Raw genomic sequence first — 14,445 nt, forward strand, 5'->3', positions numbered from 1 at the left:
CCAGTTTTCACACCTGAAGACAAGGGAAAGAGCACATGGTCTTCCAATTGCACACCTACAAATTTTCAAGCAGTCTGATTCAGAGGGGTGGCAGGGTGGCGATTGTTCGGGAGGGGACAGGGTGGCGACTGGTGGGGGAAGGGGGACGCGGATGGTGGTGGCGATCGGCTGGGGGGGAATGGGTGCGATGATCGGGTGGTGGGGGGCCAGGATGGCAGCAAAGATCGGCAGGGGGTGCCGCAATTGAGGAGGGGGCAATCTTACAAGAATTTGGCAAAGTGTCAGCTCTGGTGAGAAAACTGGCGTGGAACTCTACAGCTCCACTGGCCGGTTTTTGCTCCAGATTTTGTCCCTTTAACTGAAAAAAAAGAGTGGGTGAGGTTTGCACCATCACTCTGGCGGGGTGAGGACTCTTTCAGCCAGGAACCCTTTAGTCCCCACACATGAGTCTCCCCTTAGAACCCACCCCTGACACTGCCAACCTGTGCCTGTGGGCAGAGCGAGGAGGCATTGACAAAGGGTCATCTGGACTCGAAACATCAGCTCTTTTCTCTCCTTACAGATGCTGCCAGACCTGCTGAGATTTTCCAGTATTTTCTCTTTTGGTTTCAGATTCCAGCATCCGCAGTAACCATGGAACTACCTGGCCATGTCCCTGTCTGACCTTTGCATTCCCGGGGGCGGGGGTGGGGTCCCTTGACAGGTTTGTGGCTGGGTGAACCTGTATGAAAATCTCATGAGTGGGGAGAATCTGGCAAGTCAGGTGTTTAAATAGATTTAAATGTATTAAAATGTATTGAAATAAGGTTCGTGTCCATTACATCACCAGCGTGGGGTGGCAAAAATCAGAGATTGTGATCTCACTGACGATTTCCAGGTTTTGCTGGATCTTGAGCCCCCACAGATGGAGAGTGCGGGCTCAAATTCCAGCCCAGAAAGCCTGAATCGAGAATGAGAAAGAGAGAGTGAGTCCCCAAGGGCGAGACAGGGATACAGCAGCTGTACTGAATAGCAGTGGAAAAGCTGTTTTCTGTTAAATACCTGGCAGAATGCATACAAAAGCTTATTTTCTCATTGAAGAGACATGATCGATGGAAATTTAAGGACACTGGCGGATTTGCCCTGGCATGGTCAAGAAAAGGAGTCATCAACATTGGCTTTGGTTTGGGAATTCTCAAGACTGTGGGAAAGAACTTTTGACAGGCACTCAGTGAAACAGAGAAAAGCAAGCCTGTTAGACATTGACAGCAACTTTGAACTGGTTCCTGCAAACATTACAATTCTGCTGAGATTACAGTGCAAGTTATAAATGTGGCATGGGGCTTGTGGTCATTTTAGAAGTTAAGGGATATATATTTTCTATAGTTTAGGGGGTGAGGCCTCAGGGGAGGTGGCTGGCTGCGCACTCTGCAATCGGGCATCACTGGGGCAGCGATCGTTCAGGAGGAGATGGGGTAGCAACTGGCGGGGGAACACGGATGGGGGTGGCGATCAGCTGGGGGAGGGAATAGGGGCGGCGATTGGCTGGAGGGGGGAGGACTGCAGCAACGATCGGCAGGGGGGTGCCGCAATTGTGGGGGTGATCAGGCGGGGGCGCGATCAGGGGGTGGGAATGTGATTCAGGGAAAGTGGGGGGAGAGTGAGATATCTCCCAGTGTATTAACTGTGCACTCTTATGAACAGTTAGTGCACTGCAAGATTGGCGCATGCGCAATGGTGCCCTCTAGCTGTCAGCAGCTGGCTTCCCACAGAGAATAGACCCTGTCCACTCCCTCTACTGGCGGAAATCACACTTTGCCTTTTCTTTGCATTAAGTGGCATAAGATTGAACCTGAGAGCTCGCCCAAAAAATGGACATGATTCTTTCCCGATTTCACGCTCATTTGGCACTTAGAATGTTTTCGGTAAGATCGTCCCCAAAATCTCTTTTTAAAAGTTAGCAGTCTTTATTGGGATCATAACATGATCCTCAGGAAGCTAGATAATAACATTTTCCAGAGGATTCTCAGAGAGAGATCTGGATGTGCAGTTCCACCATCACACCAACAGCTTGCTTCAGAACTCCTATTGGAGCTCCTTGCTCAAGTCAGTGGAATTGTACCTTCATTGCATGCTCAATAATTTTCAAACATTTCACAAATAATTTTCAAAACATTGTCAACCTGATTGTTGTTAAATCATGGGGCATCATGCAGTTGGATTGTTCTAAGTATTATGACGTTGAAAGATGTGGTCATTCTAAATTAGATTCAGAAAAGTGTGCCCTCCAAAGATATGGATAAGCTTGAGAATTAACAAACATGTTACGGTAGCACTGTGATTAACACTGCTGCCTCATAGCGCCAGGGACCCGGGTTCAATTCCAGCCTCAGGTCATTGTCTGTGTGGAGTTTACACGTTCTCCCCCATGTCTGCGTGGGTTTCCTCCGGGTGCTCCGGTTTCCTCCCACACTCCAAAGATGTGCGGGTTAGGTTGATTGGCCATGCTAAATTGACCCTAATGTGAGGGGGATTAGCAGGGTAAATATGTGGAGTTACAGGAATAGGGCCTGAGTGGGATTGTGATCGGTGCAAACTTGATGGGCTGAATGGCCTCCTTCTGCACTGTAGGGATTTTATGTTTATATGATTCTATGATGGGCAGAAATTTCTCAAAAAATTGCAAATTGTCAGGTTCTGAAGGAAAAACGGCGTGTTTCTCCCCAGATAAACTGGCAGGTTTTCTCTCCAGAAACTTTAACAAAAAAAAGGCAGGGAGGCGTGTTTTACACCGTCATACCTGAAGGTCTAGGCCTAAAGATACTGGAAATCCAGCCTCTGCAGAGATCGGTCGCCAATTATTAAAGGGAAGATTGGCCATGCTGGGGTACTGCCCAACTGTGTCTCTGACCACATGGGGGCGACACTGGCCTCCATGCCCCCATCTTGACTGCTGCAGAGTAGTAGTGATGCCCGCTGGCATTACATCACACCGGTTTGTGGGAACATTTGACATTCCCGGAAGGTACGTCATTAAGCTGTTTAATCAGATGTCAATTAGTTTAAATTTATTCAAACCAGATTCATGTCCTTTTTTGGCGTGAACCTGATTACATCGCTGGTGGGAAAAAGGCGCGGGGAAGATCTCATTCTGAGATTCCCTGGCACAGATCCGGTTATGGCCCTTTCACAAGAGTTTCCGACCATAACGGGATTTGCGCCCACAGCGAACAACCCCACCAGTATATCATGTAGAACAGGCAAAAACGTCGCAACAGTAATCTTTGGACCATGCTTGAAATATGTGACAAGACTGAGTACTGTTTGTTTGTCAGTCCCTTTTCAGTGTAATATCTTTTCTGCATCTGTTGCCAGGTCTTCCTGGTAGTGAACAAAGTGATGAGCCGGACCACCAGTCCCTCCCAGGAGCGGTGCACAAGCTTCCTCCGGGAAGTGCCAAATTGAACACCCACCTCATTCTAACTATTTAACCATCAATGAGATGCTGTATTCCTCTGTCACTGGCTAACAGAGCAACACTGAACATTTTTTGATTTGCACTATAGTTCTCAATTCAATGACTAGATTTTGCTGTACTGGTAGCAGTGAGACTGTCAGCGCTCACTGTTAATACAGCGTAAAGCCGACAGCCACGTCTGGCATCTGCACACGTGTAGTTAAAGGCAGGAATCCAGAAGTTACTGTCAGTGATGCCAGGCTCCTCCACAAACTGCGCTTCTGCAGAAGGAATCTGCACAGAAATCACTCCACAGAAACCACTTTCTCCAGAATAGGTGATAAAGATGGGGCTTCGACAGTTAGGTGGACTGAAGTGACGATTCCAGCTGAAAAACCTCTCTGGCCCTGAAAAAGTGAATTTTATGCATGGGCGTATTCCATCAAAATTCTATTCATTGTGCATTGATATTGCTCCAGAAGGGAGTTTGAATGCTTACCTACTGATTGTTTACACAAAACAAAGATTTGACCTTGTAAATGCCCAGCTCAGTCCCTTTTCCCTCATTCACTGGGAAGGGGTCAATTTGCTTTGAGTGTTATCCCAGCGCTCCAGCTGCATTTGTTCATATTTATCCATCAGCAACACAAGATGGTGTGTTATGTCATTGAATAAATTACCATTTACTGACCAGCCACACATGACTGTACAACATGCTGTGAGGAAACTTGTGGGGCCGAAGGGCCTGTTTTGTGCTGTAGTTTTTCTATGTTTCTATGGCCTAGAAGGTAGGGATATGTTTGGCACAACTTGTGGGGCCGAAGGGCCTATTTTGTGCTGCAGTTTTTCTATGTTTCTTCTATGTTTCTATGAAATCAGAGATACATGAATATAAAGCTTATGTTCTATTCATGTATCTCAAACTGCTGCCATCCCCAACAGCCTGAATTGTATTTAAAGGTTGGAACTCATGTTGGTCTGGAGCACAAGTGTACCAGGAACTGCCGAACTATGAAATAGATCACTGGCTTTTTTCAGCATTATTGCTTAATATTAGAGCATCCCAGTTATAACAACCAGCTGAGAGATATGGTCCCTGGCAAAACTCAGCCTGTCTCCATGGGCGATTTTGAAATGAGAGGCCAAGATATCCTGATGATATTCTGTGTGTACCTGATACATTAAGTAAAATCAACCAACCTACGTCATTAAAAATAGATAGCTTGTCACTTAAGTTCGCTCTCCTCTATATGTTTTGGAAAAGATGATTTAGTATCGAAGTATATAAACATCATTGCTTTGTGCTTTGCTGACAGCTCTCTGAAGGAACATTAACACAGCAAACCATTCATGGTCTAAAGCCCTTTGCTAACTATTCCATTGTCGTAGAGGCATGCACTTGTTTTAAGTGTTGCAGCAAAGGACCCGTGGCAAGGCTTGTTACTCGCTCATCAGCTCCTGCCAATCAGCCTCCTCCGCTGGCTCAGAGTGTAAAATCAATGAGTGCTAATTTGCAATGGAACTCTCCACAGTCACCTAATGGTATCATTCAAAGGTAAGAATTACACCAACTGCGTTAAAGATATTTAGGAAACAGTACTCACTGGACTGCACCTAATATAATCTGAATGTAACTTCAAATTTCTTACGTGACAACACTGGATGATTTAAACTCACCATTTGAGAAGCGTATGAATTATTTAAAAATTTCTTGGATGTAACTCACTGAGGAAAAAAGGGTTGCAACTCTGTAATTTATGTGATTTCTCCCCCCCCCCACCCCCCCCCCCCCCCCCCCCCCCCCACCATCCCCCAAAAATATCCTCACGGTGATACGCAAAGAGAGAAAATATAACCTGTAATCTTAAACTTGAGTTGCAGCCCAGAAAATACTTTTCATTTTATTCAGACATAATAGTTTAAGCCATCTGTATGGCATTCCTCAGTCCAATATTTAATTAAATGGATCAATTCCATCCAACGAATAACGTAGAAGGTATTAAATATTCATCTACTAATACAGCGAAAGATCAAATTCGAATTTTTACCTTGCTTTACATATTTTCTTAAGCTACAATATTTAGGGCAACTTCACTATGTCGATATCTCGAAGTCTCTGAATTTTATTTCAGTTTATTGAACTCCTTTCTGTTTCTAGCTATGAGCTCCAGATGCTCACCGCCTGTCCTCAGCCAATGCAACCAATAGCGCAGTCTTGTATCGCTGAACCCATTAAAGTTGTATACACCGGAAAAGGCCAGAGCTTCAACTTGACAGACCTCCAGCCTTACACAAGTTATAACCTTAAAATAATAAGCTACAACTCAGTGGGCAGCACAGCCTCCGAGTGGATTGCCATTACTACACTGAAAGAGAGTAAGTATAATTCGACTGGTCAAGTGGAATAATAATGTTCTGTTACACTTGATCCCCACCCCCCCCCCACCCCCATAGGTGTGATAGTGATACACATATCAAGCAGTTTATAAATAATACATGTTGCAACAGGATGCGTGCACACTTTTTTTATATTGCCGATGCACATATATCAGAATTTTATTGTGAAAGTTTGGAAATTTGTACTTGATGATTGACATATAATGATGTTGAACTGACTTTTGATATAGATTGGGTTCAAATGAGAATTGTGCTATGCCTTCTATTAAGGATGAGGCCACAGTTCTAAATTTTGCTGACTCAGTTACATTTTATTCCAATAAAGCCAAAAATATCAAATCTTGTGCTCCAGCTAGCATTCAAAGCCTTCTCTCTATCAAACCATCTGTAGCTTGTTATACTGCCTGAGACCTGTCTACATGAATGACTAGTTTAATCTAACAAAAGGATGCTGGTGTCACATCAGATTTTGCTTTCTTTTTTAAATGTCGATCTCTTGAAAACACTCTTAAAGGGGCATATGTAAGGTTTTCAGATAAAATTGAACTAATTTCTTGGATTGGCAACCAGGGCCTAGTTTAAATGCTGGTGTTCCTGGGGAAATGTAGATTTTTGTCCCTTATAGGTACTCCCTTTCCAAAAAAATGTGATTATTTGTGTCTGGCATTTCAATAAATGAATAAAATTATATTTTGTAGCACAGAGACTTTTAAGGGGTGTCTTGACAAATACACAAATACAATGGGAATAGAGAGATATGGTGCCCGGAAAGATAGGGGATTTTAGCTCAGACGGGCAGCACGGTCGATGCAGGCTTGGAGGGCTGAAGGGCCTGTTCCTGTGCTGTACTTTTCTATGTTTTTTGTTCTTACTGTATATGGTGGATGTTTCTCTGCACCCCAGTGTAACTGCAGTAGCTGAATGGGGGAAATTATACGTGAATCTGTTCCTCTGGCTACTTGCCACATAATGCCACTTACACATTCCCCACTGGAAGTTTCTCCAAATACGGACAGTTTATTATTATCATGCAATGAATATTATCCTCATTCACCCCAAAGCACAGCTGGTTCTCTGAACGCTCGTGTGTTCCTAGTGTTGAGAGATGTTGAAGCAGTGAAATGGTGGTTTGATCTGAATACGTAAGGTGGTTAATATTTAATCGCAGAGTGATACACTCACTAGGCAAAGTGCTAGATTGAATTACTTCTTTTTTTTTTAAATATTTAAAATATTTTCTCTTCAGCCAGGGTTGCTGGTCACATTGTGCTGTAGCTAATCCCACCTGAAGCATGTCACCAAGCAGAGTTGGAAGTACCAGCTACATTTCCCAGCGAAATGACGGTAATGCTCTTGGTCGTGTGCACTGATCAAGTGTCAGGGGCTCTGTGGCTTTGGGGCAGGCAGAAGTCCCACCGCCACTGAGCCTGCACCTTCCGAGGGGCTGAAAGAAGCCTTGGAGACTCTCAGAATAACAACTGTAATTGTCCCTGAAACAGCATCCCAGAATGTTCATGGAGAACATTTTATCTCACATTAAAAATTATTTTTGAAATAGAATTAAGACAAAAATTATTTCGGAGGCAAGTGGCAAGTGACTTTGTAGCTGTTGGTGTATAGGTCGCAATTCAACTGAATTGGCTCTAAGTGTTTATGGCAGTGGGGAAACCGGAGTGTTTTCCTGTTAGATTATTTGCACACACTCAAGATGCTAGGTGAGGGGGGAATCGCTGTGTAGCCCTCTGGGCACTCATACTGTAAAAGGGGATAGAGAAAGAAAGATTTACAAGGAAAAGACCGCAGAGAAAATTTTTTTTCACTTGAGTCCAGAGTCCAGAATCGAAGTCCAATAGTGTGTGTATTCCTTTACAGAGGTCAGCTAGCTGAACTGATGCTGGATGATTCACTTTTTTTTTAAAGGTTTATTTATTAGTGTCACAAGTAGGCTTACATTAACACTGCAATGAAGTTACTGTGAAAGTCCCCTAGTCACCTCACTCCGGCACCTGTTCGGGTACACTAAGGGAGAATTTAGCATGGCCAATACACCTAACTAGCACATCTTTTGGACTGTGAGAGGAAACCAGAGTACCCGGAGGAAACCCACGCAGACACGGGGAGAACGTGCAGACTCCACACAGACAGTGACCCAAGCTGAGAATCGAACCTGGGTCCCTGGCGCTGTAAGGTAACACTGCTAACCACTGTGCCACTGTGTCGCTGGAAATAGGCACGTAGAGATGAGTCAGTCTTGTAGGTGATGGTACAAAAGTACTTGTGGTAAAAGTGTAAATGAGGCCAGGCATTCAAACCTGGACAGAGTCCCTTTTCTGTGCTGCTGCTTGCTTGATGGAAACATGGTCGGCCGAACTTTGCAGCTACACAAGGCAATATTACAGGTTCCACCAGCTAAAGGATCATATCACAAGGCTCCCACCTCTCCACTTCAGCTTGGGCAAGTCATAGAGTCATACAGCGCAGAAAAGGCCCTTCAGCCCATCCACTCTGCACCGACAATAACTACCACCAAAGGCGCGCTTATTCCATTTTCTTGCACTTGTCCCATACCCTTGAATGTTATGATGTATCCCATTGTTTGGGTTCCAGAGGTGGATAATTTTCCAGCCATTAAGAATTTGTTAGAGGGTTGCAGTGTGCTTTGTCCTAGCAGACTAGTAGTTGCCAGTTGGCCAGCCTGTTTTCTGAAATGCAAAGGTTCCCTTTGGATTTGATGTCTGCAGCCCACAGGGGTCATTAGTGTCTCTTCAGAGATAGTGAGGTGCAAATTTCCTGATTAGCACCTATTGTTTGAAGTTTGCAGCAAGACATGCTTCAGTCATTTTAAAAGTTCATCATCTAGTTTCAAAAAGTTTAGAAATTAGCCACACGGATGTATATATTTTTTAATTTTAAAAAAGTGTAAGGCTTAAAGTTTATTTATTAGTGTCACAAGTAGGCTTACATTAACATTGCAATGAAGTTACTGTGAAAATCTTCTAGTCGCCACACTCCGGCACCTGTATGGGTACACTGAAGGAGAATTTAGCATGACCAATGCACCTAACCAGCACATCTTTCGGACTATGGGAGGAAACCGGAGCATCCGGAGGAATCACACGCAGACATGGGGAGAACATGCAGATTCTGCACAGACAGTGACCCAAGCCAGGAATCAAACCCGGGTCCCTGGCGCTGTGAAGCAGCAGTGCTAGCCACTGTGCCACAGTGCCACCCATTAAAGATACATTCGCTAACTTTGACCACTCATGTGAGCTAATTGAACTTTCTGCGGCACTGCAACCAGATCTTTGGAGCCAGAATTTCTGCATGACCTTTGTGGCTATGTGCTCCCATCCTTTTCATGGTGAGTACCTGGAGAGCCTTGTGGCCCCCATGTCAAATGAGGACGTTTCTCTTTCTGGACTAAGACCTGCATCACTGCATCAGAGAACCTGGGAACCCTCTCTCTGGTCTGTTGCTCTATTGCTCCTCTCTCTTATTTGTGTGAAACACTTGCAGAAACAATTTAAACAGCTGTTGTAGCCTGAATTGATCTCCCCTTTAAGAATTGCAGGGTGAATTTAAGAAGTACAGGCTGGCTTTAACTAATGCTAGCTTCACATGCGCCTGGGCCCCCTGCTGAACTTGCAGCCAGTCGGAAGTAGGTTGGCTGTGCACTGCAATAATGGAGATGAGCTAGCAGGATGAGGTTGAGGTGCAAACTGCATTACTTCCATGAGGCAAAGCCTAAGTGTGTCATGATCCCTGCACCCACTATGGGTTATATCCAATTGTTAACCCTTACTCATAACTCCTCTATATCCACATTATTTACTGGCTTCATGTTATAACCATCATAGCAGTTGATGTAGACCGCACATCCTGTATAGATACTCATGCACCTCACTTCTTAATTATATCTCTCTTATTTAGAAGGCATACCACTTTATTGTGTATCTCTAACAGATGTAAAAGGACCGTGCTGTATGTTTTTCAATTCACATTCTTAAATGGAAAGGGGCAATTTAGAAAAAAACAATTAATATTATGAACCTCTCAAGTTTAACTAATCAGAAGGAATTTGAAGATAATCTAGTTACTGCTTTCAGCAATGTAACCTGCTTTGTTCCCCAGTGCCCCAGTACAAAGCACCATTCAGTGTAACCAGCAACTTGACAACAATTTATGTGGACTGGAGTCAAACATTCCAGCTGAATGGAGAGCTGAAGGAGTACGTACTGACAGAGAACAACTTGCGCATTTACAGTGGCTTCGACAGCAGATTGCACATTCCGAGAACATCTGATAAAAGTTAGTTCAAAAAAAACTGCTCTGATTTGTCTTCTTCACAGTTCAATCAGTTGATGCTATTCTGTGGTTATCATTCAAGAAGGAACTTCCATTCATACTGCTATAAAACAACCTTCAGGGCCATATATTATTGAAAGGCTTCTGAGTTTACAGAGCATCTTACCAGTCACCATGGGCCTAATTTGGCCTGGCAGCCTTGCTGGCAATGGCTCTAAAGTCGGTCATGGGTGTGTTGGGGGGGGGGGGGGGGCGGGGGGTGGGCAGGTGGTGGTGGGGGGGGGGGGGGGCGGGGGGGGAGGGAGGGCACATACTGGCACCAACCCTTGGGTGAAACTAGAGGAGCATGAAGATAAATATTTTTCTTCTTGCACTACACAAATTGCAATTCTGTTGCTATATTATTGAAAGAATGTTTTGGTGCAATAATATTCAAGTTTTCTGCCTCCATCATTTTGTGCTCTGAGATGCTTCAATGCAATCAAAGGAACAATACAAAATGTTTCAAAATTATCATTGCAGAAAATGCAATGATATTTAAGCTTTCTACATCGATCAAGTTGCAGAGGTGCTTCAATAGAGTTGTGATTCACGTAATATTCTATGCATACATTCAATGTGAGTCATACAGCCCAGGGGGGTTTATACAATTCCCAGTCCCCAGTTCACAATGGTTGTAAGGTCTTAGACAGCAACTTTTCCCATTGTGCCTCTGCAGCAGCTGCCCCAAGCCCCCTGTGAAGTCAACTTTGGCCAACCTATTTACATTTTAGTCCTTATATGTAAATAGTTCCTTGGGTAATTTTAACTGTTAGGTACTGTGAACCATTTTATAGTCACTCTCCTTGCCATGTCTTCCCTTTCCTATAAATTATCTGGATAACTTATAGACAATTTGGTCAAGAATTCCAATGCTTCTTGTTGCTTCCCTGACACACTGAAGATTGGAAATTGACTTGAATGGAAAGGAAAGTTAAGCAGCTGACCTGGTCCAACCTTCTCTGGGACCATGCTGAGGCTGAATTTTACCTCAATATGTCGTTTAATAGCATGGATGTCATTTTCCATTGGAAGCAAGAGAACATTGGTTTGACCTTTGCCTCCACTGTATATTTATTGGTAAATGTTCTGGCTTGTTCTGCTGCAACCATTATCAAAGTTGAAGTCTATTTAAAGGTTAATTCAATTTTCATATTTCAATAATTTGTAAGAAACTTTAGGGTGGAATTTTCTCTTCTTTTGACCGTGTCAGTCCAGATGTGAAAAGAGGTGTGTAGCCCGCTGGCTGCTTTGCTGTCTTTTTCCGACATACTTTTGGACAAATAGTCAAAAGGAAGCCTAGAGGCGGGGGTCCATTAAATCACGCTGGCAGGGTGGGCTTCTTCAGAGCTGGCCCCACCAGCAACCATGGCCCCTGAAAGATTGTGCCCTCATCTGGAAACAAAAATGGGGGTGGAAAATTATCCTCATGTGTGGAATTTTATATTTAGAGGCAAAAGGTATGTGTGGCAGTGTGTATCACAGGATATGTTTATTAACCATCCTTTGAGTGCTCTGTTGTGCCTCAGGTAAAAGTCAACTTTCAGCATAACTGCCTCACTTCCTGTAGCAATACACCCACACCTTCCTATTTATTATGCAACAACACGAAGGAAGTTTTTTTTCTGCAGTTGAGTCTGCCAAAACTATGTGTAAAACATTGAGCTTCACTGGAATTGTCATTATGTTTTGTTACTTGTTGTAGCTTTTCTATTCCAAGTTATCTGTGTAACAGATATGGGAAGTGCTAGTACCCCTATCATCAAATATAGCACAGCAACAGATGTCGGTAAGTATGTTCTGCATTTGCTTTGTTTAAATCACCTGCACTTAGTTGTTTTTTTAATAGTCTAATCAGTGGAGATGTCATTTTTTTGTAATTAGCTGAAGTAATGTAGGCTGAACAAAGAAAAGTAATAAAGCCACATATATAAACAATATACTAGCAAATGCCAATTATTCCCACAATCTGAGGTTTTTTTCATTTATATAGGAAGAGGGTGTCACTGGCTAGCCAGCATTTATTGTCCATCACTAATTAATCTTGAGAAGGTGGTGGTGAGCTGCCTTCTTAAACCACTGCAGTCCATGTGGTATAGATACACCCACAGTGTTGTTAGGGAGGGAGTTCCAGGATTTTGATCCAGCGACAGAGAAGGAATGGCGATATATTCCCTAGTCATGATGGTGAGTGACTTAAGAGTCATAGAGGTTTACAGCATGGAAACAGGCCCTTCAGCCCAATTTGTCCATGCCGCCCTTTTGTTTTTAAAACTCTAAGCTAATTCCAATTTGACTTGGAGGGGAACTTCCAGGTGATGTTGTTCCCAAGTGTCTGTTGCTCTTGTCCATCTTCTAGATGGTAGCAGTTGTGGGTCTGGAAGGTGCTGCCTAAGGAGCCTTGGTGAGCTCCTACAATGCATCTTGTAGATGATACACACAGCTGCCACTGTTTGTCGGTAGTGAAGGGAATGAACATGTACAGAAGGGATGCCAATTAAGTAGGCTGCTTTGTCCTGGACAGTGGCAAATTTCTTGAGTGTTGTTGGAGCTGCATCTTGTCATGAATCTAGTAGTGAATTTAATAAAATCAGTCATAGAATCATAGAATCCCTGCAGTGCAGAAGGAGGTCATTTGGCCCATTGAGTCTGCACCGACCACAATCCCAGGCCCAATCCCCATCACCCCACATATTTACCTTGCTAATCCCTCTAACCTACGCATCCTGGGCCACTAAGGGGCAATTTTAGCATGGCCAGTCAACCTATCCTGCACATCTTTGGAGTGTGGGAGGAAACCGGAGCACCCAGAGGAAACCCACGCAGATACGAGGAGAATGTGCAAATTCCGCACAGACAGTGACCCAAACCAGGAATCGAACCCAAGTCCCTAGAGCTGTGAGGCAGCAGTGCTAACCACAGTGCCACCATGCCATAGTTAGAATAATTTACAATGGTTTAATACAATTTGGTTCCCAGTCTGCTGAGAGCCTATACACACCATAGCAATGTAATGCCTGGTGGCACATAATGTAAAAATTATCCTCCAATTTACAGGCTGGAACTCTCCGACCATTCACGCCAACGGGATTCTCCAGTCCTGCCCGTGGGTTTCGAGGCGGCATGGGGGTGACATCAATGGGAAATCCCATTGACAGCGGCGGCCAGGGAACAGCACGCTGCCTTCCGCCACCCGGGAACACACGACTGGGAGGTTGGGGAATCTTGCCCAGAGTCTTTCCTTCAATAAAAACATTTAAATAGCAACCCCTGTTTTGGAACAACTTAAACATGCATGTGCATGCTTAAAAGTGTAATTAAAACATCAGATTTTGCATAAATAGCATGGCTAATGATTAAAGGTTTCATGTGTCTCTGATCTCATTCAGCCATTCCGTGTAAGAAAGGGGTGAGGGAGAACTCGGACCAACATTTCTTTAAAATGGAATGTTTGGATACAAGAGGTAAGATTAAAAAATACCCACGCTGAGATCTGTGACAGATGAATTATTGAAGGGCCCCTAAAAGTTAAGAAATATTAACATTACAAAAATTGTTACTATGTAGATATTTAATTCAATAAGAAGGCAGTGGTTTTCTTCCACCAATTTCTCAAAAGTAGAATGAAAGGGACAAATCTCCAATATAGGCATCTCCTTTTTTTTAAAGCCACGATCTTAAAAAATTAACCAAGGGTTGGATTTTATGGGGTCACCAGGTGTTTCTTTCACTGGTTGCAGAGCCAGTCGGGAACCCCCATCAGATCAGTGGGAGAGGCCTGATGGAATCAAGTGTCCTTCAGACCTCCCCCTGTGATTGGGGAGCTCACAGTGGAGGTCTTACCCACCGAGAGCTCCCAGCCAAGTGGGAGCGGTGGCTCCTGGCAGCAATACACCCACCAGAGGCCCATGGAAAGTTCTGGAACACAGTAAGAAGTTTAACAACACCAGGTTAAAGTCCAACAGATTTATTTAACAGGACTTTAACCTGGTGTTGTTAAACTTCTTACTGTGTTGACCCCAGTCCAACGCTGGCATCTCCACATCAAGTTCTGGAACCCCAGACCAAAGGTAAGTGAGGGCAGGATGAGGGTCATGGGGCAGGGAATATGGGAGTTGAGGGCAGGGGAGTGGCTTTCCTCAGGCCTCACCTTTTCTGATGCTGGGTCCTTTGACTGTGGCCACCACACCCCCATACCCCTCTCCCACCCCTTCTCCTTTTAAGCCTGTTTGGTAGCCCCTGAGGGCGCAGGAAAGCTGCCAGGA

The 14,445-nt window shown here is 44.1% G+C and overlaps 1 protein-coding gene across 1 annotated transcript in view; it reads left to right on the forward strand.

The window, feature by feature from the left end:
• Positions 1-14,445, forward strand: part of ush2a (Usher syndrome 2A (autosomal recessive, mild)) — a 916,330-nt gene that overhangs the window by 887,717 nt on the left and 14,168 nt on the right. Inside the window, exons 66-70 of the mRNA XM_078230465.1 lie at positions 1,239-1,261; positions 4,753-4,991; positions 5,595-5,812; positions 9,968-10,144; positions 11,886-11,969. Of these exons, the coding sequence (XP_078086591.1) occupies positions 1,239-1,261; positions 4,753-4,991; positions 5,595-5,812; positions 9,968-10,144; positions 11,886-11,969 (741 nt within the window). The remainder of the gene's footprint in view (positions 1-1,238; positions 1,262-4,752; positions 4,992-5,594; positions 5,813-9,967; positions 10,145-11,885; positions 11,970-14,445) is intronic.

Source organism: Mustelus asterias, chromosome 15, assembly GCF_964213995.1.
Source record: "Mustelus asterias chromosome 15, sMusAst1.hap1.1, whole genome shotgun sequence".
Classification (NCBI taxonomy): Eukaryota; Metazoa; Chordata; class Chondrichthyes; order Carcharhiniformes; family Triakidae; genus Mustelus; species Mustelus asterias.